Source organism: Podarcis pityusensis, assembly GCF_964106645.2.
Source record: "Podarcis pityusensis genome assembly, chromosome: 4".
NCBI lineage: Eukaryota > Metazoa > Chordata > Lepidosauria > Squamata > Lacertidae > Podarcis > Podarcis pityusensis.
Genome location: NC_138027.1, coordinates 40,451,534 through 40,479,463, shown reverse-complemented (window position 1 = coordinate 40,479,463; position 27,930 = coordinate 40,451,534). Strand labels below are relative to the sequence as shown.

At 38.7% G+C, this 27,930-nt stretch overlaps 1 protein-coding gene across 4 annotated transcripts in view; it reads right to left on the bottom strand.

Moving 5' to 3' along the window:
• EPHA6 (EPH receptor A6) overlaps positions 1–27,930 on the bottom strand; it is a 371,548-nt gene that overhangs the window by 81,827 nt on the left and 261,791 nt on the right. For 2 of the 4 annotated variants that reach the window (XM_081001496.1, XM_081001498.1), the window contains exons 7-12: positions 22,785–22,832; positions 22,236–22,398; positions 11,144–11,252; positions 6,325–6,395; positions 3,162–3,287; positions 620–805 (exon numbers count right to left, since the gene is read on the bottom strand). In XM_081001496.1, the coding sequence (XP_080857622.1) occupies positions 620–805; positions 3,162–3,287; positions 6,325–6,395; positions 11,144–11,252; positions 22,236–22,398; positions 22,785–22,832 (703 nt within the window). Of the gene's footprint in view, positions 1–619; positions 806–3,161; positions 3,288–6,324; positions 6,396–11,143; positions 11,253–21,392; positions 21,473–22,235; positions 22,399–22,784; positions 22,833–27,930 lie in introns of those variants that run through there. The other 2 variants (XM_081001497.1, XM_081001499.1) reach the window with 2 other exon arrangements.

Genomic DNA, 27,930 nt, shown 5'->3' with positions numbered 1-27,930 from the left:
GATCTTATGGAGAATATTCAAAACAATACACTGGGTACAATTTATTTTTACTGACGATACAGAATTTGAATAGGTCAAATCAGAACCAATATACCATATTTTTCCGTCTGTAAGACACCCCCATGTATAAGACCCCCCTTATTTTTGGGGACTCAATTTTAGGAAAATGAGGGGAGATGGCCCAAATTGTTGAGCCTCTCCCCCCATGCAGCTGCGGGCAGGAAACACCCCCCAGATCGCTCCCTGCTTGCTGCAGCATCAGAGGAAGCTGCGCTCCTGCCAACGAGCTGGCTGGTGGTGCGCCGCTTCTCTCCCACATGCCACCGTGCATTGGACGACCCCAGTTTTTTGATGTGATTGTTGAGTAAAAAAACCTCGTCCAATACATGGAAAAATATGGTAAATATTTAATCAAATGAAAAAGAGTGTCACAAACAAGAGATATGTTGTTTATCATTGGGAATGTGGTTCCAGTGTAGTAACTAAGACGGAAATACCCTTTGTACGTGCTTTTCCCTATTAAGCAGCACAACTGTATGTGGAAACTCGCATCTGGATTAGGATAAGTGCAGCAAAAAGACAAGAATTATAATATGAAAAAATGTCCTAAGCAACTTACTTTTTGTAACAACTCCTTCAAGGCGGATAATATTTGGGTGGTCAAACTGCCCCATTATACTAGCTTCTCGTAGAAAATCTCTTCTCTGTCTGTCCACATATCCACCTTTCAAAGTTTTAATGGCTACTGGAATCTCCCTTTTCCCAGGTGTTTTCAGGCGACCACTGCATACTTCTCCAAATTCACCTTAAGTTAAAAAGCAGTTGGTTAGATTGTTAGCAGTGTATGTGTTTAAGATCTAAGCCTTTGAGACAGATGTCGTTGTAGCAGTTTCAGAATTCAATGCCTGAATAAGTACAAACAGTTCCAAAAAAATCCTTTCACTTCAGTGTGTGCTCAAAGCATGTAAAAAATGCTTAAAATCTTACAAATTATAAATGGGATCTACACAGGAATAAAGAATCCTAATTAGTGAGTTAATACATGCAGAAAACAGATCAAGTCACATACAAGAAAACATCAAACAAACATTCAAGGAAGTACAACTGCATTCTATTCCACACAGCTGAATAAAATAACTATCTAACTTCGAAGGTCCATTTTTGGAACTGTGTATTCAGACATCCCTGAGAAATGAAAAAATAACAATAGTAGTGTGGTCATGTGTCCTACTTTAAGAGGGCAGTTCTCTGTTTGAAGGAGTCCCCTAAGAATTGCCCACTCCAAGTTTGCTGTAAAAACAAACAACAAAAGGGAGAACAGGCGGCTTGAAGCTACCCATCAGCTTCTGGAGACCAGACTGAGCACTATGGGGAAATATCCTGTATTTTTATTTAAATTTATTATTTTGTATCTCTTTGTATAAATTAGTACATGCACATTTATGCATATCTTGCCCTCTTTTATCCCTTTTTTAGTGCTATGGGTTACACCTCCCCCACAAGAAAACGTTTCCCTAAAAGGAAATTATATATCTAATTTCACTCATAGCCATTGGTGATATTTAACCACCACTTATCAACTGCTAATTTTGTTGTACCAGGTAGTAGCATATAGAAAATAATCCTGATATTTCTCAGAATGACTCATGAAGATTTGTATTTTCTTATGAGTTTTTTCATCGCTGCTACCTCTTCTTTAATCAGTCTTCGCAGTCCAAAAGGAGCAAAAGGATTCACATTATCAGCAATGTAGTTAGCTATACAGCTATAAAATACCACTATATTAATTCCTGAGGTAAACAACACTTCTGTTGGTGGACATTTTCTATTATAGTGTAATTATTAATTCCCTTTGCTAAAAAATAAGTTGTTTGTAGATACTCAAGCACTAACAGAATTTCAACTTAAGACTGTGTTTTTAAATATAGAAGAAGACAACATACATCACAGTTGTGGCTGGGGTTATTATAAATTGTGAGCTGAGAGGCAAATGAAATACAGGAAAGTACAGGTGGTGAAAATTGCATTATTAAGAATAGCCATTCACACAAAAAAATCAGTTGTAAACCCTAATAAAGGTTTGGCTAAGTAAGTAAGCTGTGCTAATAAGAAAGACATTCTAGCATTCCTAAACAAATTAACACAAATCCTGTCTAAAAATCTGTTGTGCTACTTCCATCCACAAGTGGAAATTATAACTTTTACTTGTACATAAATAAGACACAACTGCCCTGCCAGTCAGAAAGAAGAGGAGGGATTATGGGGAATGGTAGACCACTGCAGAACCTTCCAGAGAACTAGTAATAATCTCATATTTATGGGAGGACTTCCCCCTCCCACAGCCTAATTTTAATATTTCATGGTCTTGACTTGCCTTAATAACAAACCGCAACAATTTTGTTTGAAGAACTGTACTGTAGCAGTATGCATGTGCTGCTTACTAGAAGGCCATAAAATAAGGAAATTAAGGCATAGAATTTTGAATTAATTCTATTCCAAATAGTAATTTCCATTCAAATAAAAATAAGGTTGCATTTATTACCTTTTTAGTGCAGAAAAATGAAATATAAATCTTATTTATAAAAAAACATAGTTCAATATTCTATGAAATCTCTCTTGGAAAAAGTAAGCCAAGTTAGAGATTGTTTCAAATATGATTTCTGGCCTAGACATAGAGAAACATATATATGTGTGGACAAACACAATCAAACAGTCATAAAAATACAAATCAGAGGAAGTGACCTAGTGGGTAAATTCCATATAAAGCAACAGAGCAACTAGCAGCTGAGATGGCATATGTTACTGGGGAGCCTATACAAATACAGATGGCTGGGAAGCAAAAAATAATAATACCCATTGAGTTCTATCAGCCACAGGAAGAAGCAAAAGCAATTCAGGCATAGTAAGGTTCTAGATCAGAACCAGAACCTATTTCCTTCCCTTACAAGACTGACCAACCAACCAATCAATCAATTCATGTGGCTAAATATGTGTAATGATTTGAGTGATACTTTGAAGTATCTTCACCTATTAGAAAACTACATTCCTTTTTTATACAGCATTAGATTCCCATACAGGTCTTGATGGAGATGATCAGCTTATCTGTATTTTAAAAAGTACTTATTAGTTATACTTGGAAATTAAGTGTGATGAATTTTTACCTGCCCCAATTACTCTCTCAATACGAATTCGTGATGGATCTATCTCCTTAGCAAACTCATGAACAGCAAGTGATGGGTCTTCATACGTGTCTGGATCAATATATGTTTTGGTTCCTGGGAATCGCACTGTAAAACCAGAAATATTGTTTTTGCTTTAGACAAAAATAATTCAGGCAACACACATACAGGAAAAATAAATCAAATCAAATGGGACTATTAAGAAGTAGTTAATAATCAAATTCCAGATTCCGCTTCCTTCATATACATCTAAGAACATTTACTAATTACCAACTAATTTTAACAGAACCTTCTTCTAAAAAAGGACTTTAACTCAAACGTTCTCTGACTACTGTACTTACGGATAAAACTTGATGTTATTAAGTACATAAATGACCACTATTGTACTGCCCCAACCCCTTAGCAGACAGTGGGAAGGAGGCAGGGACTTACATGTCCTCCTGGCAGCTGAACTGCTAGTTATGGGGCAAGAAGGGCAGTTTGGTTCAAACATACAAGTGGAGGCAATCAAGCCAGTCCTGCCACTGTGTTTGCACCACACTGCCCTTTCCACCACTTTCTTCACCCCTCGCATTTGCCTAGCAAGCAACAGCAACTTATTTTCTGGAAACTCTGTCTACCATGTACCCACTGGGTGGGGGCTATAAATTTGATAAATATAGAAATATAGTGCTATAGTACATAAGAGTACTATGTACATTCCAAAACCTCCCTTCATTACACTCACCCACACCACACACACACAGTATGCATGCCTTCCAGTGCTGTCTGGGATAGTTCCTTTTCTTTTCTGTTGAAGGGGGATGGGGCGAGAAGCTAGCCCCTCAGGAGCCGGCTTCCTCCTATTTATTATTATCAGTTATTTATATTCTGCATTAATTGCCTTTCCACTTAAAAAGTGTCTGAAGTGATGTACAGTAAAAATACAGCAGTTCAAAACTTTTATTTGCAGCAGGCGCCTCCCATGCATTTCACAGTCTAATTGACAGCTAAATATATGCTGTCTCCTGCTCTTTTCATGCTGCTTTCTTCAATCAGGTAATCTGACAGGTTGCTCTGTCTTCTCTCACTTCCTCAAAGTGGCTGCATGACGGCAGATTGGCAAGATGGTTTTTAAGTGGTCCTGCAGTGGCAGTTTAGAGGGGAGAGGCCACTTCAGCTCAAATCACCAGGAGTTGGATGGTGAGCAGGTCACAAAGTTGCTTTTGTCTTTTCTCTCTCTGTCCCCCTTTCTATGATTAATTTTATTTATTTATTACATTTATATGGTGTTTATAGGAGGGCTTTGTGTACACACAGTCCTTGATGGGAGTGTTTTTCTTTTGTCTCCTCAGATTTCTTTTTTTAAAGCAACATTCTTATTCTTACCTACCCCACGTATACTAGCTGTACCTTGCCTCTCAACCGTCCCATCTCACTGTTCTATTGTTGTTAGGAAGAACAGCACGGAAGCACTGAGCTTGTGGTTAGGAAGAATGATAAATTGATTCATGTTGAATTTTTGTACAGGCTACATTGATATTACACGCTTTAAATATGTGGAAGAAATGACATTGAATTCGAAATTCTTATCTCCTTTGTGACCCATTTCTGCTTTTCCTTCATGGAAATTATTTCACTATGAAAATGTTAGAAATGAGAATGAAATCACAACTAAAGGGATAAACATTCATTTTTGGCAAATAAGTGTGATGTGGTTGCTGGTAGGCATAAGTTAGAAAGTTGAGAGAAAATCAACAAAAACATTTTCAACGCAGATAAAATGCATTTATTTTGAAGTTTAAAGAGGTGATGGGGAGTTATCCCTACAGCCCCAAACAAACACCCTGGAATAACGTAGGTTTAAAAATATAATGGAAGACTCACTTTGTGGTACACTTTCGATCTATAAGTGGAGGGTTTGATGTATTTATTAATTTGACATTTTAGATACATAGACAGTTCCCTCATAACCCCTCTTGTACGGAAAGTACCAGGGAGAACGGAGAAATTCTATTTAAGTTAGGGCTGTCTACAATTTCTTGGACATTGCTAGGATTCTTCCGTTGAAAATGGTGTCCTGGCAGAATTTTTGGAAGTCAGTTGCTTATGTCTGGGAAAACAACCTGGAAGTGCTGATTTTTTTTTTTGAAAATTTACAAAAAAATAGCTAAAAAGCTTCAGTTTTGTTGTTGTTGAGATTAAAAACAAACAAACAAAAGCAAACAAAAACTCAACAACTTTTGTGTCTGGATTCTCATTGCAACCCATTGCAACTCATATGGCAACCCTAATTTAAGCTGCCTCTTGTCCAAATGGAATCCTTATGTCACTAGAAATGTAGCTAGATTTTATGCAATAGCCATAAGTCAAAGAAAGCAAAAGTTCACACAGCTCCACAAACAGTCATAAATTGACACAGCTCATAGTCAAATTCTATTTTAAAAAATATATTTTAATAGAATTTATATTTCCTTGGATACATATTTTAAATCTATTTAATTAGTATATAGATAGTTATATTCTACCTTGACCATTTTAATGTTTATTTAAAACATATGCTGAAATTCTAGTTTTAACACATCTGAGCAGGAGTGAAACTAGGGATGGATGGATCTATAAACTTCAATTTCTCATAATAATATACAATTGTTTGTATGTGATTTTGCCTAATATAGACACTTTTGCAACACAAATTTCCCTAATATAAAGTATTTTGGTATGTTATTTTCACTAAAATATTATTTTTATGCATACTTTACTAGTATATGCATTTTTGTACACATTACTTAGGTAGATCAAAAATTGCAAAATTCAGAGAAGTGCAAATTGTAGCTGTGTTTTGTGAATTAGGTAGATGTGCCTTTAAATGTGAGCTAAACTGAATCTCTCTACCATATCTAGGTGGAGCCTATCACTTCAATGTTAAGAAAAGTTTTTGTGGAGTTCGTGGTGTTTCCCTCAACATGAAGGTACTCCTTTATATGTGGAGCTCTAAGTGTACACTTAAGCCACAAGTAAATTTAGGAGGTGTGCGTATATTGTAAGTCGTGGAAGGATAGAATGTTTCTACCTCTTTCAGCCAAATATAAGAAGTGAAAATACATAAAAAATGCAATGATCATTCTTCATTTAAATATGAAACATCACCAAAAGCTTTGCTTACAATGTCCATTTTGCAAATGAGCTCTTCGTTTTTCTTCAGACTTCATTTTTGCCTTTATATACCACTGGCACCTTTAAGAAAATGAACACCATTTCACTTTTTTAAACACCACAGAAGGAATGACATTGAATTTACATGCTGATTATTTTTCTTTTATGAACTAAACTTACAAAAGCCATATTAATTGTAGAGGGCAGCTAGAAAAACAGCAACCAAATAAAATAATGGCATGCTTAGTAATAAATAACTGTACTGAAGCCCTTTCCATTTATTTAGTACCTGTGAAAACCAAACTCATGAAGGTACTTCTGAGAATGTGCTAGCAAGAACCATCCTGTAGGCACCAAGACATGGATCAGCAACACATCTAGAAAATGTGTGATTGGTGTTACTCTGAAAATGATCCAACAATGCACAAAGCTCCACTGACAGCGACAAGAGATTTGATGGACCAGGGTTCTTGTCTCAGTAGAAGGGGCCTTATATTCGTTCATTCATGCATGCGTGCTATACAGGGGCTACACAATACATTAAAAAGGTAAAGGTGTGGTCATGCTGGCCACATGACCTGGAAAGCTGTCTGTGGACAAACGCCAGCTCCCTCGGCCTGAAGTGAGATGAGCGATGCACCCCATAGTCGCCTCTGATTGGACTTAACTGTCCAGGGGTCCTATACTTAAGTCAATACATTCTTGGAAATCTACATATATTCATTATTGGACACCTGAAGAGAGCTTAGGTATCAATGAAGATGTATTTTTTTTAATGTATCTACAATGGGAACACAAACTTTCCTCATCTATGTGAAAAAATCTGTGCAAAAAAAATGTTACTAGGAACCACCACACTCTGGGATGACGCGCCACATGACTAAGAAATGAAACCAAGGATGGGGTTAGGCTGCAAAAAGGGGGCTAAATCTGTCCTTTACCAAAACAGGAGCTTCCAGGGGTAGGATTGGCTCTACCACCCAGGTATTTCTCAGTTTCTGATGGGCCTGCTGCTCTAAATGAGAAAAATCCCACTGGGTTACTGCAAGTCATATGAGCCCAATGGCATCTACTCCTCTTGCCCCTAGGATAGAAATATTTGTATTCAGTTCTTCAGTTTATATCCAGCCATTTCCTAGTCACTCAGGGTGTCTCACATTTCAAAAAATTTATGAACAGCTTCATACAATAAAAATTGTAGTGTTCTTCTTAGAGCCTTCTTTCCTTAATTTCACTCCTCTTCATTTTTTTCATTGATTCCTGTGCCCTCAATAGCTCCCAGAATCATCTTTCCTTATTCCCCTATGATCATTAATTCATTACCAATGTTTTTTCATTAGCCAGTCCCTTCCTCTGCTTCTCATCCATTTTGTCCATTTCATCACAGTCTTTTGGTTCAGGTTTCCCCCTCTTACAGCCATTTTCGCCGCTGGGCTCAAACTGTCCCTTTGGAGTTCTAGGACTTGCACTCAATCAAATTTCTACTTCTTTTAGCCTTCCTTACCTATTCAAGTATCTTCCCTTTTTCCTTTTTCCTGCTAAAATGAGCTTTAACTTTCTTCAGACAATCTGGATGCTTTATGAACATTCTTGTGCTGCTGGGAGATTCATTCCTTCCCTAGCAAAAATATTCACTAACATCACATATCACAGGAGCTTCACTTTGTTGCACAGCTTCACTGAACTCGGAAAAATCCCATAGCAATATAGAAATCTCATACTGATCAAACCTAAGTTTTAATTCTCTCATAATATTTTTGTGGTTTTTATTCATTCAAAACTTGGCATGCCGATTTGCTGTTAGCAGGTAAATCATTCAGTCAAATACAGATGCAGGTGCTTATTTCCTTCTGACTCTTCAGTATGAATAGACTCATCAGCAGCCTTGTGATTCAACATTGCATCAAATTGCTAATTCTAAATGGTGAATCAGAACACATCTGTAGCATACCAGCCCAATCTTCCACTTTGAAATTTGCCTGAGAGTCTATAACGTGTTGAATATTTGTTCTGAATTGCCCTGTCTCTTTATCCTGATGTTTACGTAACTTCAGAAAATGAATCCATATCTTATGTAATTGAAAGAATGTAATTCAACAGGGATACATTAAAATAGTTTCCAACGTTCTTAATGTTATCTAATAAATGTGATGAAACAAGAAGAAATCAAAATATGACTCTCTTTCCACTAAAGTGAGAAGCACGCTTCAGAATGTCATTTGTTTGCTGAGCAAAATCATTTCAAAGGTCTGTGGCTTTGAAATGTTTGCATTTATCCTGTCTTATTTGATGTCTGTTAGTAAAGCTATTTACAGACAATCTTGTGATGTAATTTGTCACAATTGCCTTTTAAAAATATTAACACCCATAATTTTAACTGCAAAGTGAACCATAATTAGTTATGTGAATTAAATCTGTACACGATGGGGCTCACCAGAAAGTGGTACAGTAATTCTTACAATGCTAGATACTTCAAGAAAAGCTAAAAATTTATTAAGTGATCACTAAACAGGACTTCAGACTCTCTATGTGCAAGGATAATATACTAATTTCCAAAATTATTGCCACTCATGTGTTACATTATAGGAGTTGTATTTAATGGTGTCTGAGTGCAAGAGGAACGGGCTTCTGCTTGCACAATGGAATTTCATCTTCCTCTCTTCCCACCTGCAACCCCCTGTGTACCTCCCACCAAATGTGCCCCAGAGCAGATTGGTACAGAGTGAGGAAGAGAAGAGGAAGGTGAATTTCCATTGTACCAGCAGGTCTACTGAGCAATGTTTTTTATTTTATTTACTAAAATTTCAAGTTTATTCTGTTTCTGCTTGAGAAAAACACTGTTTCTAAGAGCAGATATCTAACAGCAGAAAACTTTGTTTCCTACAATGTTGATCGTTTCAATGCTCAACTTTCATTTAATCTTTTCCTATCACTGTAGCTGGAAAAAATAAGATAAATTTGGGTACCTTAGAGTACAATAGGTTGCAGGTTCATCTCTTGCACTGGAGGCATGTCTATGACTATTTGAATTAAGCTAACAGGCCCTCCAAGTGTCCTGATTTTCCATGGACAGTCCCGGATTTACAGAAGCTGTCCCAGTTTCTGATTTGATCCCGCTTTTCCTTGGATGTCCCTGTTTTCATCAGAGGGTATGGAGTTATGTGACCAAGGAGATAAGTATGTGACCTTATGTGACCAAGGAGATAAGTAACTACAGTGGTACCTCAGTTTTCGAACGTAATCCGTTCCGGAAGACCGTTTGAGTTCCGAAATGTTCGAAAACCAAAAATTCAAAAAAGAAGGCTCAATTACAGAAAACTCAATATGGAAGCTGTGTTTCTGGTTCAACTTCCAAGGCGCGTTTGAAAACCAAATCATTTACTTCCGGGTTTCTGATGTTTGAGTTCTGAAACGTTCGCCAGTGGAACTGTTCGAAAACCGAGGTACCACTGTATACAACTTTTAGAATACATTGGAACGGAACGTATAGGGAAGATTTTTAATGTTTAATGTTTTATTATGCTTTTATATATGTTGGAAACTGCCTAGAGAAAGGGTCAGCAAACTTTTTCAGCAGGGGGCCGGTCCACTGTCCCTCAGACCTTGCGGGGGGCCGGACTATATTTAGAAGGGGGAAAAAATGAATGAATTCCCATGCCCCGCAAATAACCCAGAGATTCGTTTTAAATAAAAGCACACATTCTACTCATGTTAAAACACCAGGCAGGCCCCACAAATAACCCAGAGATGCATTTTAAATAAAAGGACACATTCTACTCATGTAAAAACACGCTGATTCCTGGACCATCGGTGGGCCAGATTTAGAAGGCGATTGGGCCGGATCCAGCCCCTGGGCCTTAGTTTGCCTACTCATCACCTAGAGTGACTGGGTCATGCCCAGTCAGATGGGCAGGGTATAAATAATAAAATTGTTATTATGGAATAGGATGACCCTATTTTCATCAGAGAAATGTTGGAGAGTATGGCATTATATATTTTGAAGAAGTTCATAAAAATAATAAGCGGTAACATTTCAAAGTGCTAAGTCATAAATCATGCTTTGATAAGGAGGCGAGTTTCCCTCCAAATGTATTTATTTATTATACTGGAAATAATGGAGGGGGAGATGGTTTTTCCCACCATAAATTCAAAACAGCTAAAAATGTTACATCTATAAAACCCAACACAAGAGGACACCTTTGCTCATCATATTCCTTTGTCGCTCAGGCTAAGGAATAGTCTAAACATTTTCAGATTATGGGAAAGTGGTGAAATGAGATACAGAGCAGTCAAGAGTGGTTTACACTTCAGGCCCCATTTTCACTATACAGTTAAAGCTGTATCATACCACTTTAAACAGTCATGGCTTCTCCCAGAGAATCCTGGGAACTGTAGTATGTTAAGAGGGTTAAGAGTTGTTAGAGGAGACAGCTTATTCCCCTCACAGAGTTACAATTCTAAGAGTGGTTTAACAGTCAATCCCGCTTCCTAGGTAACTCTGTAAATTGTAGCTTTGTGAAGGGAATAGGAGTGCGTCTCCTAAACACTCTCAGCACCCTTAGCAAACCACAGTCCTCAGGATTCTCTGAGGGAAGCTATGGCTATTTAAAGTAGTACGATATGGCTTTAAATGTCAAATGCAGACCTAACTGCCCTTCCAAGGAGCCCAGTTTCCCCAGCATTGGCACAATACTGGGACTTGTTAGGTCAAACACAGATACACTTTGGACATTTTTTTTCTTGAAAAGGCAGGGTATAAATGGAACAAACAAAATATCAAATAAATATTGCCCTGCATGAAAATGAGTTACGATGCCAATGTTAATTACCTTCCAGTAATGAGGAAGAACAGAGTGAGGATGACTAGGAGCGTGAATCCTCCAACAGCCGCTGTGGCAATGACAAGAATCTGCCCCTGTTCTGCTGCCATATCTGAAGCTGAAACAGAAACACACAGGAGTAAATCTCTGAATAATGGTTTTATTTAGAAGAAATTACATTACTCTACCAGACAAATGCATCTGTTGTTAATAACACCAATTGCTATGATTTGATTGGTGTTTCAGCAAAAACAGAACAATAACATTTGCTTTTGGAGTAAAATGACAGTGGCATGATGCCGAGGGCAGGATAGAGGTAATGGGGTTTTGTTTTCTTGTCTAATTTCTGAAAGCAATATTGTAATAGCTATATATGACCAGCATTTTTTAGGACTGAAACATTATCTACATATCATTTACCAAGTATTCAGCATTTGGGTCTACATTACTAGCAGATAGCATGGTGGGGTATTTGCACCACACTGACCTTGTCAACCATCCCACCCCACCCCTCTACCTCCCAGTAAGCAGCATCAATGGGGGGTCCGGTGCCACCCCATCATGCAACTGCATTTATCCTTATAACAATCCTGTGACCATCACAGCTAGTGATCCAATGAGCCCTGTTATTCATACAGATAATTGATCCTGTAACCCATTTCAAAATTCAGCATTCTCTCAATCTGAGTCACTATGTTTCATCGATTGATGATGGCAAAGCTAATGAAGGCAATCAAAATATGATAGCAGAATCCAAGGTTAATTGGAGGACCAGGTGTTTTCTGCTGTGGCAACCAGAATGTGGAACTCCTTACCACAGTTTTTTCAGTTGTCCTCCGCTTTATTAGTGTTTTTCTGCTCCCCGAAAACACTATATTATTGTTTAATTAATTCTTCACTAAGGAGGTTTTTCTGTGGTCTCAGTTTTGGCTCTGAAGTTATGTTTTGTAATGGATTTGTGTGTAACTTTGCTTAATATTACTTGTTGCCTTGTTTTCATTTTTTCATTGTAAGATGTCTTGAGTTCCTCCAAGGGGAGCCTTTTTTACAATGCAAAAAGGAGTCGCAGGAGGCATAATACAAAATTGGGCCCACAGAGGGGAGGTATCAAAGGCTTAAAGACCCCAGGTTTCCTATTTGGACCACTTCTTCCTAAGCCTGCAATTTGCTTTTAACAAATCATTCATGCAATTACTAATTGAATGGCATAGTGTCTAGTTTTGCCCTCGATTTTTAAAAATTCTCCCTGTAGCTTTTAATTTCCACTGAATTTAGCAAGATCAGTTTAAAATAAAATGAAAATAAAAGCAGTGGTAATTCTGCCCAATTTGCAATGCACACTGTAATTATATTCCTGGCAATAGTTTCCTGGTATGTGATGACAGCAAATGACAATAGTGCATTTCATGTCTTTTGTCATAAACTATTCACAGACAAGTCAAGCATGTGAAGTGGTGAAGTGACTGCAGAATAAGTGGGGAGCTGAAGCTTTTTATGAAATGCTAAATAACTAATCCCCCAAATACCAAATAGCTAGCTATTCTGAAGCAATTTTACACTTCACATCATGTTCTGCTCCTTAGTGTCCCAATTGCTTGGAAAAATTCAACCTAAGAAAATATGATGCCACACAAGTAACTATGCATGTAATAACACAGTTCCTAGGAATGCAGTTCAAATATCGAACACAATCTTTGAACTACCAATAGGTGCTTTAAATAAAGCAAAAAGATGTTCTGAAGCAATAAAAAGGAAGGGAAATAACAGCGGAGTGCACATTGCCATCATCTAGAAGATGCAGCTCTCTATAGATAAGATCAGCACAAGAAGAGGTTTGACTTGATTATCAAAGTCAATGGATACAAAAAAAAGATGATCAAAATCCGAGTCCAGACAAATGCAAATCCATTAGCTTCAGGTGTCCAGTGGAACTACTGACTTTTGTTCTCACATAGACCAACATACTCTGGGTGTCTTCAAAAGCCATTTGTGACCAAGAATTCAGGGTGACAGCATAAGCTGCAATTTTTGCTAAGCAAGTGCAAGCTTAAATGCAAATTATTCATAGGCTTATAGAATGGTAGCATTGGAAGCAATATTGTGTGACTTATGTAGAAATGTACTTCCTGAGCATTTATTTTTTTCAGATGCCTAGTTTACAGTACTGAAAGGCTAAACAAGACTGGATCCCAAGGCAGGGACAAATGAACTTTATAAGCTATCAGGCAACTAACTGCCTACGGGTCTGGATCATTAGGAGTACAGTCATACCTCGGGTTAAATGTGCTTCAGGTTGAGCGTTTTCAGGTTATGCTCCGCGGCGACCTGGAAGTAACGGAGCGCGTTACTTCTGGGTTTTGCCGCTCTTGCATGTGCAGACTCTCAAAATGACGTCATGCGCATGCGCGGAAGCGGCAAATCGCGACCCGCACGCATGCAGACGCGGGTTGTGTTTGCTTCAGGATGAGAACGGGGCTCCGGAACGGGTCCCGTTTGCATCCAGAGGTACCACTGTATATTAGGAGCTTAACTGAAATTGTTTTTTTCTAATTGAAATAACACATGCAAATGTCACCAGTTTGATTCCTAAACTACAATCACACCAAGGACAAAGGAGCTAGCACAGAGGGGAATATCATTGTGGGATAGGAACATAGAAAGCTGTCTTAAGGTGAGTCAGACCATAGGCCCATATGGCTCAGTAATATCTGCTGTGACTGGTAGTGCCTCTCCAGGGTTCCAGACAGGAGATACTCCCAGCTCTGAGATGCTGGGAACTGAACCTGGAACTTTCTGCATGCAAAGCAGGCACCCTACCGAAGACTCTTTCCTCGATGATATAAACAGTGGACTATAAACAGAATTGTTTCCATTTTCTGTCTGGGTTAACATTATTTAATTTAAAAACTCATTATTTACAACTATTTATAAAAGCCTGCTGATTGGGCCAATGGCCCATCTAGTTCAGCATCCCATTCTCACAGTTGCTAACCTGTGGGAAGCTCACAAACAGCAACTGGTAGTTAGAAGCATAATTCTTGGCTGCATGTCATGGAAGACCTGCTTCCTGTCTTGCAGGCCTTTTCCATCTGGCCTGGAAGGTCAGGGCCCCAACTGACTCTGGCTATAAAATCTTAGGCTGCTGAAGAACCCAGAGACTATCTTGGCTATCTCTTAGAGCAAACCCAGGTCATTGAGCCTGGCTTCCACAGCCACCACCCACCATGAACCACCATTAGCAGGAATGACAGCAACAGCAGCTGATATGTTCTATGATTGCGATAAAGATTTATATTCTTGCTACTGATGCTGTTTTAAATGTGCATTTTATATTTGACTACCTTTATTAAGGTTTTATTTCGAAATCTTTAAGATAATAATTTAGCTTCCTGTTAATTATGCTTGCTTTGAATTGTTTTGTTTGGTGTTTTGATGTAGGTTGTAAACCGCTTGAGATTTTTTCCCTTAAAAATATAAAGCAGTATAGAAATGAAATTGATAATAATAATAATTCTCATTTAAAGCCATCCAAGTTGGTGGCCATTGTTAAGTTGTGGGTGAACATATCAGACGACACAGCGATTCTTCAAACAGCTCTTGTTTATTCACAGGCCAGAACAGAACTGAACTGAAGGGTTCAGTCAGCCTGCTTATATAGAGCTCCAGTACAACGTAACTGTAACAATTTTCTAAAACTATCCAATCACTGAACGTCACTTTCAATCCCTTATTTGCATAACTATCTACAGTATCCCCCTGCTGGCCCAGGGTGAGAACTTCAGTACATAACAGCCATCACTGCCTGTTGTGGGAGAAAGTTCAATAGCATAACTATGTGCTGTGTAAGGAGGTACTTCCTTTTGTCTGTCTTCCAACATTCAACTTAATTGGGTGTAATTAATAACAGCCATCACTGCCTCTTGTGGGAGAAAGTTCAATAGCATAACTATGTGCTGTGTAAGGAGGTACTTCCTTTTGTCTGTCTTCCAACATTCAACTTAATTGGGTGTCCACAAATTCAAGCGTTAAGAGACAGAGAGAAAAGCTTTTCTCTCCCTACCTTCTTCACAATGTGCACAATTTTATACACCTCTATCATGTCTCCTCTTGCACATATTTTCTTTAAACTAGAAATCCCCAAATGTAACCTTTCTTCACAGGGGAATTGTTCCACTCTGGTTCCATTTTCTGAACATTTTCCAACTCTACAATAGCATTTTTGCGGTGAGCTGACCAGAACTGCACACACAAGTCACAAGCGTGGCTTTTAAACATTTCCTCATTTTAGTAACATCAATGGGTATAACTAGCTTCTCTTTAATATTGAACCTTAGACTGAAAAATCATGTACATCTCCAGCAGTGAGAAAATATACACTAGGACCAGTACTGAATTACTATGTAATCAGTCTACACACAGCCAGGAGTCAGCAGTTCTTTTCCTTTTCACAAGGAGTGGATGTCTCCTATTTTTACTGTACAGCATGAAAAAAGGTGACTTGAACTTAATTTAAAGGGTGCAAGTATTTTTCTTTAGCAGGTTGAGCATTCAGCCATCTGTGAGCTGGCACCCTATTACCAGCTCAATTTTGTCTGCAAGCTACATGCTTTAGTTATTGCAATTTGACATCTATCAGCCAGCAGACCCTCCAGCAGAGTGAAAGATAGGAAAGTGACAGAAAGACAGCTGGACAGATAAAAGGGAGCAGCTGTAAGACATATAGGTACAAACTGCAGGGACTGGAGCTCTAATGGATAGGAATTAACTGTCAACATTTTAGATAGATACAAAAGGGATTAAAAACAACAGAAAGAAAAATGAGCTTTTTAAAAGCATGTACCAAGGTTCTGATGAAGTAACCTTTAATTCTCATTTTAGATATACTGTAAAATCCTGCTGAATATATGGACAATCTTAAATATAATGAGAAATACATGAGGAAGAATCATGAAAAGAATTTGCAAGGTGTCTGTTTGATTCCAGAGAATCAAAATGATGGCATGGCAAGCAATGAAGTCTCCATAGCAATTGTTTATGTTCCAGGTTTTTTGTAAACACAAACTGTTTTCATATCCCTACATGGTGTGATGATACTCTATAGGTTTGTGGTTTTTTTAAGTACAGAAGCTATCTAGTGCTCCATATGTTGTTGACTAAAATTTCCAGGACCACATAATGTTCAATGACCGAGAATTGTTTATTATACCTAACTCCTACAGGACCAAAAATATCATATTCATCAAATTGTTGCTCCACTACTAAGTTATCAAACCTAAAAAGTATGTGCATTATTATATTTCATTTCCTGACTTCTCAAATATGCTTCCGATCAGTCAACTTCGTTTTCATTTCCCACGCATGCCTACTCATTATTTCAGATCCTTATGCCCTTTTAACCAACTTGTTATTCATGGGTGATTTGTTGTGTTAAACACATACTAAGAACATCAATACAATATGTATGTTGGCCCCTTCAGTCAGCTGATCTCTTTGCTCATAGTTTCAGTTATTATAATGGGATACTGCTGCCATAGTCTATCTCATGAGATATGGGTGTTTTGGATTTCTAAAACACTTGACTCTTTGTGACCCGCTTCTGTGGTCTTCAGAGTAAAGGCTGATGAAAAAAGTTATGAGAACAGAATAATATATGGAAAAGGTTTGACTAGAAAGGAATACATTTCTATCATCTAATGGACGCATTCCATCATATGTCTACAAGCAAATGAGAGAGCTGTATATCCTAAATCTGTGTTTTTGCTTTCTTGCTCTGAATTCTTTTGTTAGCGAGGACAGAAGACTCATGGTAAGAAAGCTGAGAGGGAGACTGGGGAACCTGTACCTTTTATCTAGAAGAGAACCTCAATCTCCCAAATCTTTCTCTTCCAGGAACTGTATATATACACACAGTTTTAGTTACTCATCAGTACTTTTGTAACAACTTTAATCCCCACTCTCATCTCAGATGTGTTTTCATGCCTAATAATCAAAACAGCTCTCAATGGAGCAATAAGGTAAAATCTGCCATGTTTACAAGCTGGAAACAAAGAATGAATAAAGGCATGTAGAGATGAGTGACAGACCTGCACAACTGCCATGAATACTGTTAGAAATCCCAAATTATTATTCTGGAAAATTCATTTTTCTGTGTGCCACTCTCTGTAATCCCATTTTCACAAGGACAGTTTCTATTTAGGGAATCGGAGCATGTGCTGTTTACTATGGCTTTCAATTCATTCAGTTCATTTTACTCATTTATTTCATTTGCATACTGCTCATTCAGCTAAGTCTGTTGGGCATTTCACATAAACAGTGAACCCCCCCCCCAATTCATAATTAAAACAATTTCCTTCCTCTTGAGCTACCAATGTGTGTATTGATAAAACATTACAAACAATAAGCTTGATGTGATCTTGATGTGATATTATGATTGCATCAATATTCTTTTTGTGCAGTCTTTTCAGATGCACACATATGCTCTTGTCCATTGGCAATAATACTGATGCAAGCTCATCTATAATCACATAAAGTTTGCTTTTTTTCTAGGAATTTATCAATGCCAATGTTGAAACTGGTAATGCAGGAGAGAGGAAAGGCATGAATTAACTGAAAAATCTGAAAATCTGGCAGTTTTTGGAAAAAGCCTTAATCATGAAATACAATGGAATAGCAGGTTGGAGTTAGGGAGGCCAGGCTAGAAGCATGAGTCTCATGGAACAGAGGTGGGGGAGAAGAATCCGCCAAATCCAACCAGGAAGCAACCTTGCCCATTCATTCAGCCACAACCCACCTTTATGGCCAATTTTCACACATATTCTGATCACTTGGTAGACATCTCACTTAGGGCTGAGCGAAGCCACCAATACCATTACCCTGCCATGAGGGCAACAAGCTTTTCTCCCCACACAGTGCTCCTGGAAACGACTCTACATCATCTTGTAGCATCATTCCCAGGAACACTTTCAGCCACACTTTGAAAATGTGTGGCGGGAATCATGCTGCCTAGCTGCCTGGAGCATTTAAAAAAATCTTTTCATACTAAGCTATCTAATTCTTCACCATGAAAGTCTGATTCCCCCACTGGAATGTGTGTCTCCCACTCCCAATATCCAGGAGAGTTTTCAGACCCCCCCTCCTGTAACCTCTGGAATTTTGGCTGGGCTGACAAAGTCAGCCCAGGCCTAATCTCACTAGTTTAGTAATATGAGATTTTATCAGGGGCTATTTCCTAGTTAGCCCTGTAAGCTTATTACTGATTAGAGGCGATTTCAAAATATATTTTATGCACTACTACATCTATGAGTCCTCATGTAATATAAAACTACATCCTCTTTGATTAATTAACTTTTCTTATTACTCCTGCAGCGTCAGCCAAGTCCTCTTTCTGCTTCATGTATCACCAATAATAACCATTCCAAAATTTCTGGGTGCTTCTCATATTTATCTAATTTTATCTTAAATAATTGAAGTAGTAGAGATTGCATTCCTTCTAACAAACCAGGAAAAATATCACAGAAGTCACTCACTAAGGGGCATATGAGCTTTTAGAAAACAGTTGGAGATTTGTTTTTGTTTTTTAAAAAATCCATTCCTATTCCTCTTCTTGACTTCTTGTACAGATTAAGTGATTGCTATGGTATCTGTATTTTATTAATATGTTATGGTTTTTACTACATTGTATGATGCCCTGGGTTGGTTTTTTTTTAAAAAAAGTGGAACATACCTCTTTACACTAAATATTGTACTTTGATATCTGTTCTTTTGTGCATGGGTTAATCAGCACATTTCACAGAATCATAGTAGAGTTGGAAGGGGCCATGAGGATCATCTAGTCCAACCCCCTGCAATGCAGGAATCTTTCACCCAAAGTGGGGCTCAAACCCACAACCCTTAGATTAAGAGTCTCATGCTCTACCAATTGAGCTATCCCTCGTTTAACATTATTGTAACATTTTAAAAATCATGTAACTTTAAGCTTATATCCTTTAAAAACGAATCTATATGTAGAAAGTAAGTATTCACATCTCTCCCATTTTGCAGAAATATAATGACCTACTGGTTCTGTTTAGTGTGGGGAAGAAAAACAAAGGGCCATTTATAAGAGATGTAAATGAATTACAATACAATGCTATGCAAGTTAATTTTGAAGTAAGGTCCACTGTCAATAGAGCTTACTTCTATATGAGTGAGCATAGGATTTCAGCCTTTGGCTGAAATCGTGTGCACATTTATTTAGGAGTATATTTTATTGAACACGGTGCGACTTACTTCTGAGAAGTCATGCATAGGATTGCTTAATGTTATCAGTCTGCACCAAGCCGTCGCCAGTGTTAAGTTGTGGGTGAACATATCAGACGACACAGCGATTCTTCAAACAGCTCTTGTTTATTCACAGGCCAGAACAGAACAGAACTGAACTGAAGGGTTCAGCCAGCCTGCTTATATAGAGCTCCAGTACAACATAACTGTAACAACTTTCTGTAACTATCCAATCACTGAACATCACTTTCGATCCCTTATGTGGACCTGAACTATCTACAGTATCCCCCTGCTGGCCCAGGGTGAGAACTTCAGTACATAACAATATGAACTATTGAGTATTAGTTCAAACATGCTCAACTAAATTATTTTAGCCCAGTGTTGCTGGGGTGAGTCACAATTGCACACTAATGATGATGTGAAAACCTTTCCAAACATTCAAATCTGACTCTGCTAATTGATCACTGAAAGTTCATCGTTTTTACCACAGGAACTATCTAAAATCATCATGTAGGGTGATTTGTTTGGGGAAACAGAAGCTACTGCAGAGATGTACGTGACAGGTAAACCTTTAGCAAGATACATATCATTGTATGTTACAAGTGAGATACAGTCGTACCCTGGAAGTCAAACAGAATCCATTCCGGAAGTACATTTGAAAACCAAAGTACGGCTTCTGATTGGCTGCAGGAAGCTCCTGCAGCCAATTGGAAACTGCAGAAGTCCCGTTGGACATTCAGATTCCAAAGAACACTCACTTCTGGGTTTGTGCATTCGGGAGCCAAAAGGTCCTATAAAGATATCTCTCTGTACTTAATAAATGAATGCTTATACCTGTTGGAAACCCAGCATCAGTTATAGTGAATAGCACATAGATGGAGTAGACATGATTTTCCTGCACAGAAATCTGATGCTCAAATGCTGGAGATAGAAGGGTTAGGCTTCATGTATAGCAGCATATAAGGTTCTTAGGGACCTCCAATTGTCAGCATTGGAGAGAAAATGCTGGACTACGTGGGTCTTGATCTAAAGAAGTAAGACAACTCTTGCATTCCTGTAACCACTCTAAATATTTCCCATTTCAGTTTGCAGTGCAGCATGAATAAAACTCAGAATGCCTTACAGCGGCAGTAACAAGAGCTAGGAACCCTTCACAAAAAACTATTTGCACCACAAATGTTTTCAAAGCCCAAAGTTTAATTACACTGTTATTTTTTAGCTGTTCTGTTCTATGATTCTACTAACACAGCTTAATGACTACAATGAAATGAAAGCTAAAACTTTCTATTGTCACTTCAGGCCAAAATTCTACATTCAATTACTTCCCTTGATTGTGTTTATGGCTTGCATAAATGTATCATGTACAGCTATGAGCTGAGTATTTCTACTAATTACACCTTTTACTCATGCTACCACCACAGATCACTGGAAACCGAACATCTCACTTCACATGTAGCCAAGAAAGAGGCATGTAGTGTAATACAACTGATTTATGATTTTATCCCCACCACACTCCTGAACACCCAACTCCAACTCTCCCCAAACTGCAGCTGTCACTCAGCTGCATCACACTTCTACTCAAACCCTCAGCCAATCATCACTCACCAACAACACTGCAACTCACTCTCTCCCCTTCCCCTCTAGCATTACCTTAAATAAAGTATTATATTTACCATTAGGCAACATCACTCTGCTTACATGTATATGTACATGTATATACAAATACAAATACAAAAACACCAGAACATCACACACATCTTGGTTTTCATTACGTAATTCTTAGGTGAAATGCTGAGAGGTTGTAGGATGTTCTAAGAACATGCAACAATGGTGGGTAATTGCATTTCAAACCTATACTGGTGCACTTGTGGGCATCAGTCTATATCCCTCCTTGATATACAAGCTGGGGCATAGGAAGGGTGTGGGGCGGATGCGGTCCACCTCTGGTGTCATCCTTGAGGGGGTGACAAAATGGCAAACCACGGGGGGTGGCACTTACCATGGGGCCTGGCCTGCAGTGTGCCTGAGCCACACATCTCTCCTGAGAGTGACATGGTGGCTCGGGCCCCACGCTGCCTGAAATGGGCCCCGCACTGCCTGCTTGCGTCCGCCAGGCAGACTCCATGGGCAGCTCACGGCGCTGCCCCTGTGCGCAGATCGACGCGGCGCCCCCATGGGCGGCTCGCCCCGCCCCTGCCACTCCGGGTGCCGGAGCAGCTAGCTACACCCCTGTATATAAGTTCATCAGTTTCCCGCTAGGGATTCTGGGACTGGTAGTTCAAATCCCATTTCCCAGCAGTAAATAACAATCTGCTGTGGCCTGGGGGTGCCTGCCACCCCAACCTTCCCATGCTTTTTTCCAAAGTAAGTAACGGAGCCCATAGGGTGGGGGAAGGAAAGGTCATGGCAGCAATAGGCACTGTATCAATGTCCTATTTGTTTTCATAAGAGTTCAGATCAAAATCTTACAAAAAGCACGAAGTTTTGCAAGCATTTATTTCAGGACAAGCTAAAGAACAATTGTGAATCTCTTAGGAACTTCAAAAGTAAAAGCTGAAGAAAAACTGCAGAAAGATGGAGAGTATTCTGAGGTCAGGTTTTGTTTTGAAACAATGTACCATACTGATTTCTTAAATTGGGGTTCAAAAAATAGGGGTCATCTTGTACATGGGGTCGTCTTATACACGGAAAAATACAGTACATTAAAAGTGATCTATCTATGTATATCTCCCAATGTGTTTATAATGTAATTTAGACCTAATATTCCCAGTGCCTAGCCATGTCAAACGTCTGCCACTTCTGTCACACATGCCACAATTCTGTGTCTTTGATTAAGACTTACTTTCGTCTCCAGTTTCAAATTCAAACTTCTGGCTATAGCCGCTGTATCCTGTTGCAGTCCTGGCTCTGATATGAAATATGTACTTGGTGGCCGGTTTGAGGCCTGTGACGATAACACTTGGAGCCTTTGACCTTGTGGAGGAGTAGCTGAGCTGCTCCTGCTCCTGAGGGACAAAAGGGGGGAAAACGATGTCAAGTTGAGTTGTGAAAGCTGCGTAATAACAATCTTTCAAAACTAAATTCTTATGAATGTCAAAGTGTGTTCAGAAAGGGGTGACAGCTATTCCACGATGTATGGCTCAACCTATACTTAGACAGATCTTAAGAAATGTTGTGTTATCTTTCATATGGCGAGAACTGTGTCCTTGTGAATTGGGTTAGTAATTAGACTGGAGACAAAATAGTATGAAATTAGTACAAAACTACATACAAAGCAAATGGCAGCAAAAATGACAGCTATATAATTTGAATAATGGACAAATTAGATTTCAATAAGGACTAATCAAGCATAACGTATAGATGTGGGAGCATTCAAATGCCCGCTACTCACTTCTACCCGCAGGTAGTGCCAAAAGGCAGGCGCTATCCGTGGGTAGACCTGTGGGTAAAAGAAAATGAAAATTAACTCTTTATTTTTATGTTTGCAAACCTGAAACAGGACCCTACTGTCTCACTGGTTTGGAAATCAGTTCTTAATGTCCTTTTAATAAATGCAGTAGCACAAAATGTCTCACACTAATAAAGCAGCTGTTAATCTGGATTTGGCAAATTATTTAGGAAATGCTTACTGGGTAATGTCACACACAGTGTTTTCTTTTTCCAGATATAAAAGCCTGTAGGGGAAAAGAGAACGCACACATATATTTGTGTACATTATAACGTGTAAAGTTCTTGCATGAGTGTGCATTGCCAAATGTATATGTATTGGAAACCTAATGTATATATGGTGAAATAAATGTGTGTGTAATGTTAAGATTACACATGTTAAGATCACATGTACATGTGGTTTCATCTTGACCTGTCTAGGAAAATTCAAGGTCTGAATTTTCGCCATATCCTCTACTGACAGCAAGGGATGGCAGAGCACCTTTTAGGGTTATGCTTTTGTGTGTGTGTGTGTGTGTGTGTGTGTGTGTGTGTTTATAAGGTTTTTCTTCAGAAACTCTTTTCTGTCCAGAGGCCACAATGCAACAAAATTTACAAGCTTAAGTGCATCCAACTCTGTTTTTATTGTGGCCAGATTTTCTTCTGAGTTCCATGCTGGCAGAAAGAGGAGAAGGTGTCAGAGGCTATTAAAAGAACTGTGAGTGGAGGGGTGTCATTCTTTGGACCCCCGGGAAACTTTCCAAACCTGCTGTACGTGGAACTGGATGTGAAGAGTGCACCTGACTGCTGAATGGGATACAGCTGTGGGCAGCCGGAGAAAGCTCTATCCACCTTGGGCTTGCCCATAAAAAGCCAGCCTAGAGTGAAAGACTCGGGTGATATCAACAGTTTCCAAGAATCATCCCTCTTTCTGAGACTTTTGTGAGCTGTGAAACTGTTTGGGCCCTAGGTGAGAGCCAGGGATGGTGGGTAGAATCCTGGATGAGAGCTCGCAGGCCGAGAGTGAAGGCATTTCAGGATGAGAAGGAATTGATATTGGTTTATATTTATTAGTAATTTTGTATGAAAGTAACATTTTTGTAAGACTTGCTGTTGTTTAGGTCTGTTGTTGTTTTAGTTTTCTGTACTTGCTTAGAGATTTTTTATATATATTAAATGGTATAGAAACAGTGTAAATAAATATTAAATAAATGCTCTTGTAAGGCTCTGGGGGATTCTGTGTTGGGGCAAAACAGTTCACATGCTTAATTATGAGCAAGAAGCATATTTCTAGTTCATTAGGCGACTGCCATTGCTCTCCTTTTGTTATTTATATTTTAAAGTTTTCAAGAGATGTTCCACAATTTTTGCATGAACTACTGAAAACATATTTGTGGTACACCCCCCTCACTGCATCATCCCAAAATTCAATTAATTTATTCATTCAAATAAATAAAATGCATTAACAGAAGGTGTACACACACACACACACAATATCAATTATCTACACACATACACACAGACATTATATGTCTCAAAATAAAAACATTCTGTTTATATTCCTCATTCCTCGTTGTTATCTGTGTCAATTGGTATATAGTTATAAGAACTATTCCATACTACTTTGAATTTTATCCTCATTTTCTTGCTTTGTCTATACCATCTGCTCATGTCAGATGCTTCCTTGACCAACAGGTACTGGACACACCATGGGGACCACTCTGATTTCCAGTGTCAAAGGGCTAGGCATTTAGTGACTATGATGATTCTATGAAATGGCATTATGTGCAATTTGTTCAGTTCCTATGTATTAGGTACTCATCCAAGGCCAGCTCCAATCTTTTATATTTTTCTTCCTCGCCTTTAGGGTACCTTCAGTATGATATCAGAATATATGGTCCATAATTTAGGTTAGAACAAAATTGTCCACAAATATCTACATAACATAACTGGCACCCACAGGGCACCTTATGAATCCGTAATATGATAAAACAATGTTCAGAAATGTGGTGCATTAAGTTACCATAAGGCACTTTCTTCCTGATAACTTGAAAGAAATAAGGTTCATGGGAGACATGTTGGGTGGGGGCGGAGGGAAGGAGAAGAACTAAGGAATGCTATTGTTAATAGCAGAGCTGAAGCTTTTGGATAGCACATATTTACCATGAAGCAGCACCTCGTATATAGAATTGGCCTAACTCTTAGAATTGGCCAAACTCATAATGTAATGCCGCTGAAGTGATTTATGGCACAGCAAAGTTTTTAACACTGCTCAGGAGGAATAGTGCATGACCACTATCTCAACAGCATAAACTAAACATAACAATTTCAATATGATTAAGTTGTGGTGCTCAGGGAAAACGAAGCACCAGAGAAAAAAATTAAATGATCTGTGATGCTCATAATTCAAAACAGGGTAGACAACATGAAAAACTGTACTATAGGGTGTCTTCAGGTTGCTATTTATTTTTTAATGAAGTCTCCAGCACAATATTACATTCCGAAATAGCAATCAACATGTAAAATGAACAAGGAAAATATAAAATATGTACATATAAATAGAATGTACAAAGGGTACAAACACCAAACAGATTATTATAAAATGATATTCCCTAAAAAGCAATTAAATTTTGCCTGCTCAACAAGTGTTAAGATTATGAGACAACTAAAGAGACAAATCAGACTGTTGTCTGTTTTTAATGAGGAAGGGAGATGTGTCTGGGAGGAGAGATGGGGCAGCAATCACACTCGTTCAAGGGAGGGAGAGATATGGTGTGGGAAGTAGTGCAGGCTGGGTAAGGAGCACATGGCACAGGCAATTAGTGACTGTCCCATGTGCCAGCCCTTCTTCCAATCTTGGGAATTGTGGTCGTCCTACCAGCCAGCCCTGATGTCTGTGGCTACTGTTGTAGAATGCTGTGTTGGCTCTGAGTAAGACTTCCCTCATCCATGATCTGATTTTGGATGAGGAGGCCAATCTAGCCTGTATCACTGAGACCTGGGTAGGTGAGCAGGGTGGAATTGGTCTCACCCAGTTGTGTCCACCTGGGTACATGGTGCAGCATCAGGGCAGACTTGAGGGGTGGGGAGGGGGAGTTGCTGTGGTCTACAGAAATTCTGTCTCTCTCTCTCCAGGCTTTCTGTTCAGCTTGAGGGGGGCATCTAGTCTCTGTGTTCCTGGCAACTGGGACAGATTAGGGATTCTGCTGCCTTGTTGCCCAGATGTCTCCTGTTGACAGAGCTGGTCTTAGAGGCAGTGTTGAGGACTCGCAAACTGCTGGTTTTGGGTGACTTCAACATCCATACTAAGGCAACTGGTTCTGGGATGGCTCAGGATGACCATGGGGCTGTCCCAAAATGTCCCCAACCCAACGCATGACTGCACTGGCTGCCAATTAGTTTTTTGGCCCAATTCAAAGTGCTGGTTCTGACCTATAATGCCTTAAAGGAATTAGGACTGCAATACTTCAAGGACTGCCTCTCCCTATATGAACTGACCTGGACCCTACGATCATCATCTCAGGGTCTTCTTTGTGTACCTCTGCCTTGAGAGGACCGGAGGGTGGCAACATGAGAACAGGCCTTTTCTATGATGACCTTCCACCTGTGGAATGCTCTCCCTAGAAACGCTTGCTTGCCACCTTCATTACATATCTTTAGACACTTGGCAAAAACATTCCTCTTCTCTCATGCCTTTGGCTAATTAAACAATCTATGGCCTTTTAAACTCTGTGTGAGACGGTTTTTTAAAATTATTTTTCTTTCTTATTATGGTATGCATTTTTGTGTTTTTTCATTGTAAATTGCCCTGTAAATCATTGGATGAAGGGCAGTATAAAATGTAACTGATAAAAATAATTAAATTGCTTGCACTAGTTTTTCACAGAAAATATTGTCAAAGTGTACTGGGATACTTTTATCACATTTTTCTTTTCTATTTTCACATTTGTCTCTAATCTGGAAAACAAATTTTGTAGCATGAAATAATGATTAAATACTGAACGTACATTTTGGCCTTTAAAGTTTTAAATTCAGTTTGCCCTTCAGCAAAACTGCCAACAAGAGGAGTGGGCAGAGGTGGTGGGATACAAATAAATAGTTGAGCTAAATAGCTGAGTTCTGATTAAATATCACTTTAATGAGGCTTATGTAGCCAGGATGAAGAAAGAAGCAAATTTGAGGTGAGTGGAGATGAGGAGCGCACAACAATTCTCATACCTAGCAAAATGGCAGACATTTGATAACCATGGCATAGAATTATTAATGTTTATTATCTCTAAAGGGACATGGAAAAATGGATTAAAAAATGGATTCTAAATACAAAGCAGATCTAAAGTTACAAGGTTCAGTAACACTGAAAGCTTAGGCTCATGCCTTAAATCAGAATGTAATCAGGGTTAGTCAAGGTGGAAAGTGTATGCTGGAAAATACTGAAATGGCTCAAATATTGATTGCTACATTTTCCAGCTGCCGTTTAATGCTCCAGTAATGCCTGTTTTCCTACATGAAAGCTTCAGAATCAATATGTCAAATACTGTGTTGTGTATGTTTATGAAATTGGCCCAAAATAATACAAGTGATGCAGTTAATCCCAATTCCCAATGTTGCAGAGGACTGTAATGAACAAAAGGATATAAAACAACGCTGAAGATAGTGACAATCTCATTCAACAACATGCTTTACCTACCCCAAATATTGATTACATCTTCATTCTCACTATAATATCTAGGATCTTATAAATTTGGACTCATATTTCTTCAGTGGATTTAAATCCAGCTGTCTTAATTGAACAAACCTTTATTTATATGGCACTTTAGTATTTTAATGCCTTCTGCATTTAAGGTATTACTAACAATATTTCCCACATCAAATTATCTAGCACCACAGATTTACTGAATATCCTGCAGTTCAGTGACATGGGATAACGCCTGAGGACTTCAACAATTTTGAGGTATGGCAGGAACTTTTTCATCTTAGGCTGTAAGAGCCATAACAGTTACATTTAAATATACCTGAAATAAATAAAATACCCACAAAAAGTAGCTATAAAGATAACCATCTAAGACATGTGGCTGAAGAAAGGCAGGCTACATGACCAATAACATTATTTC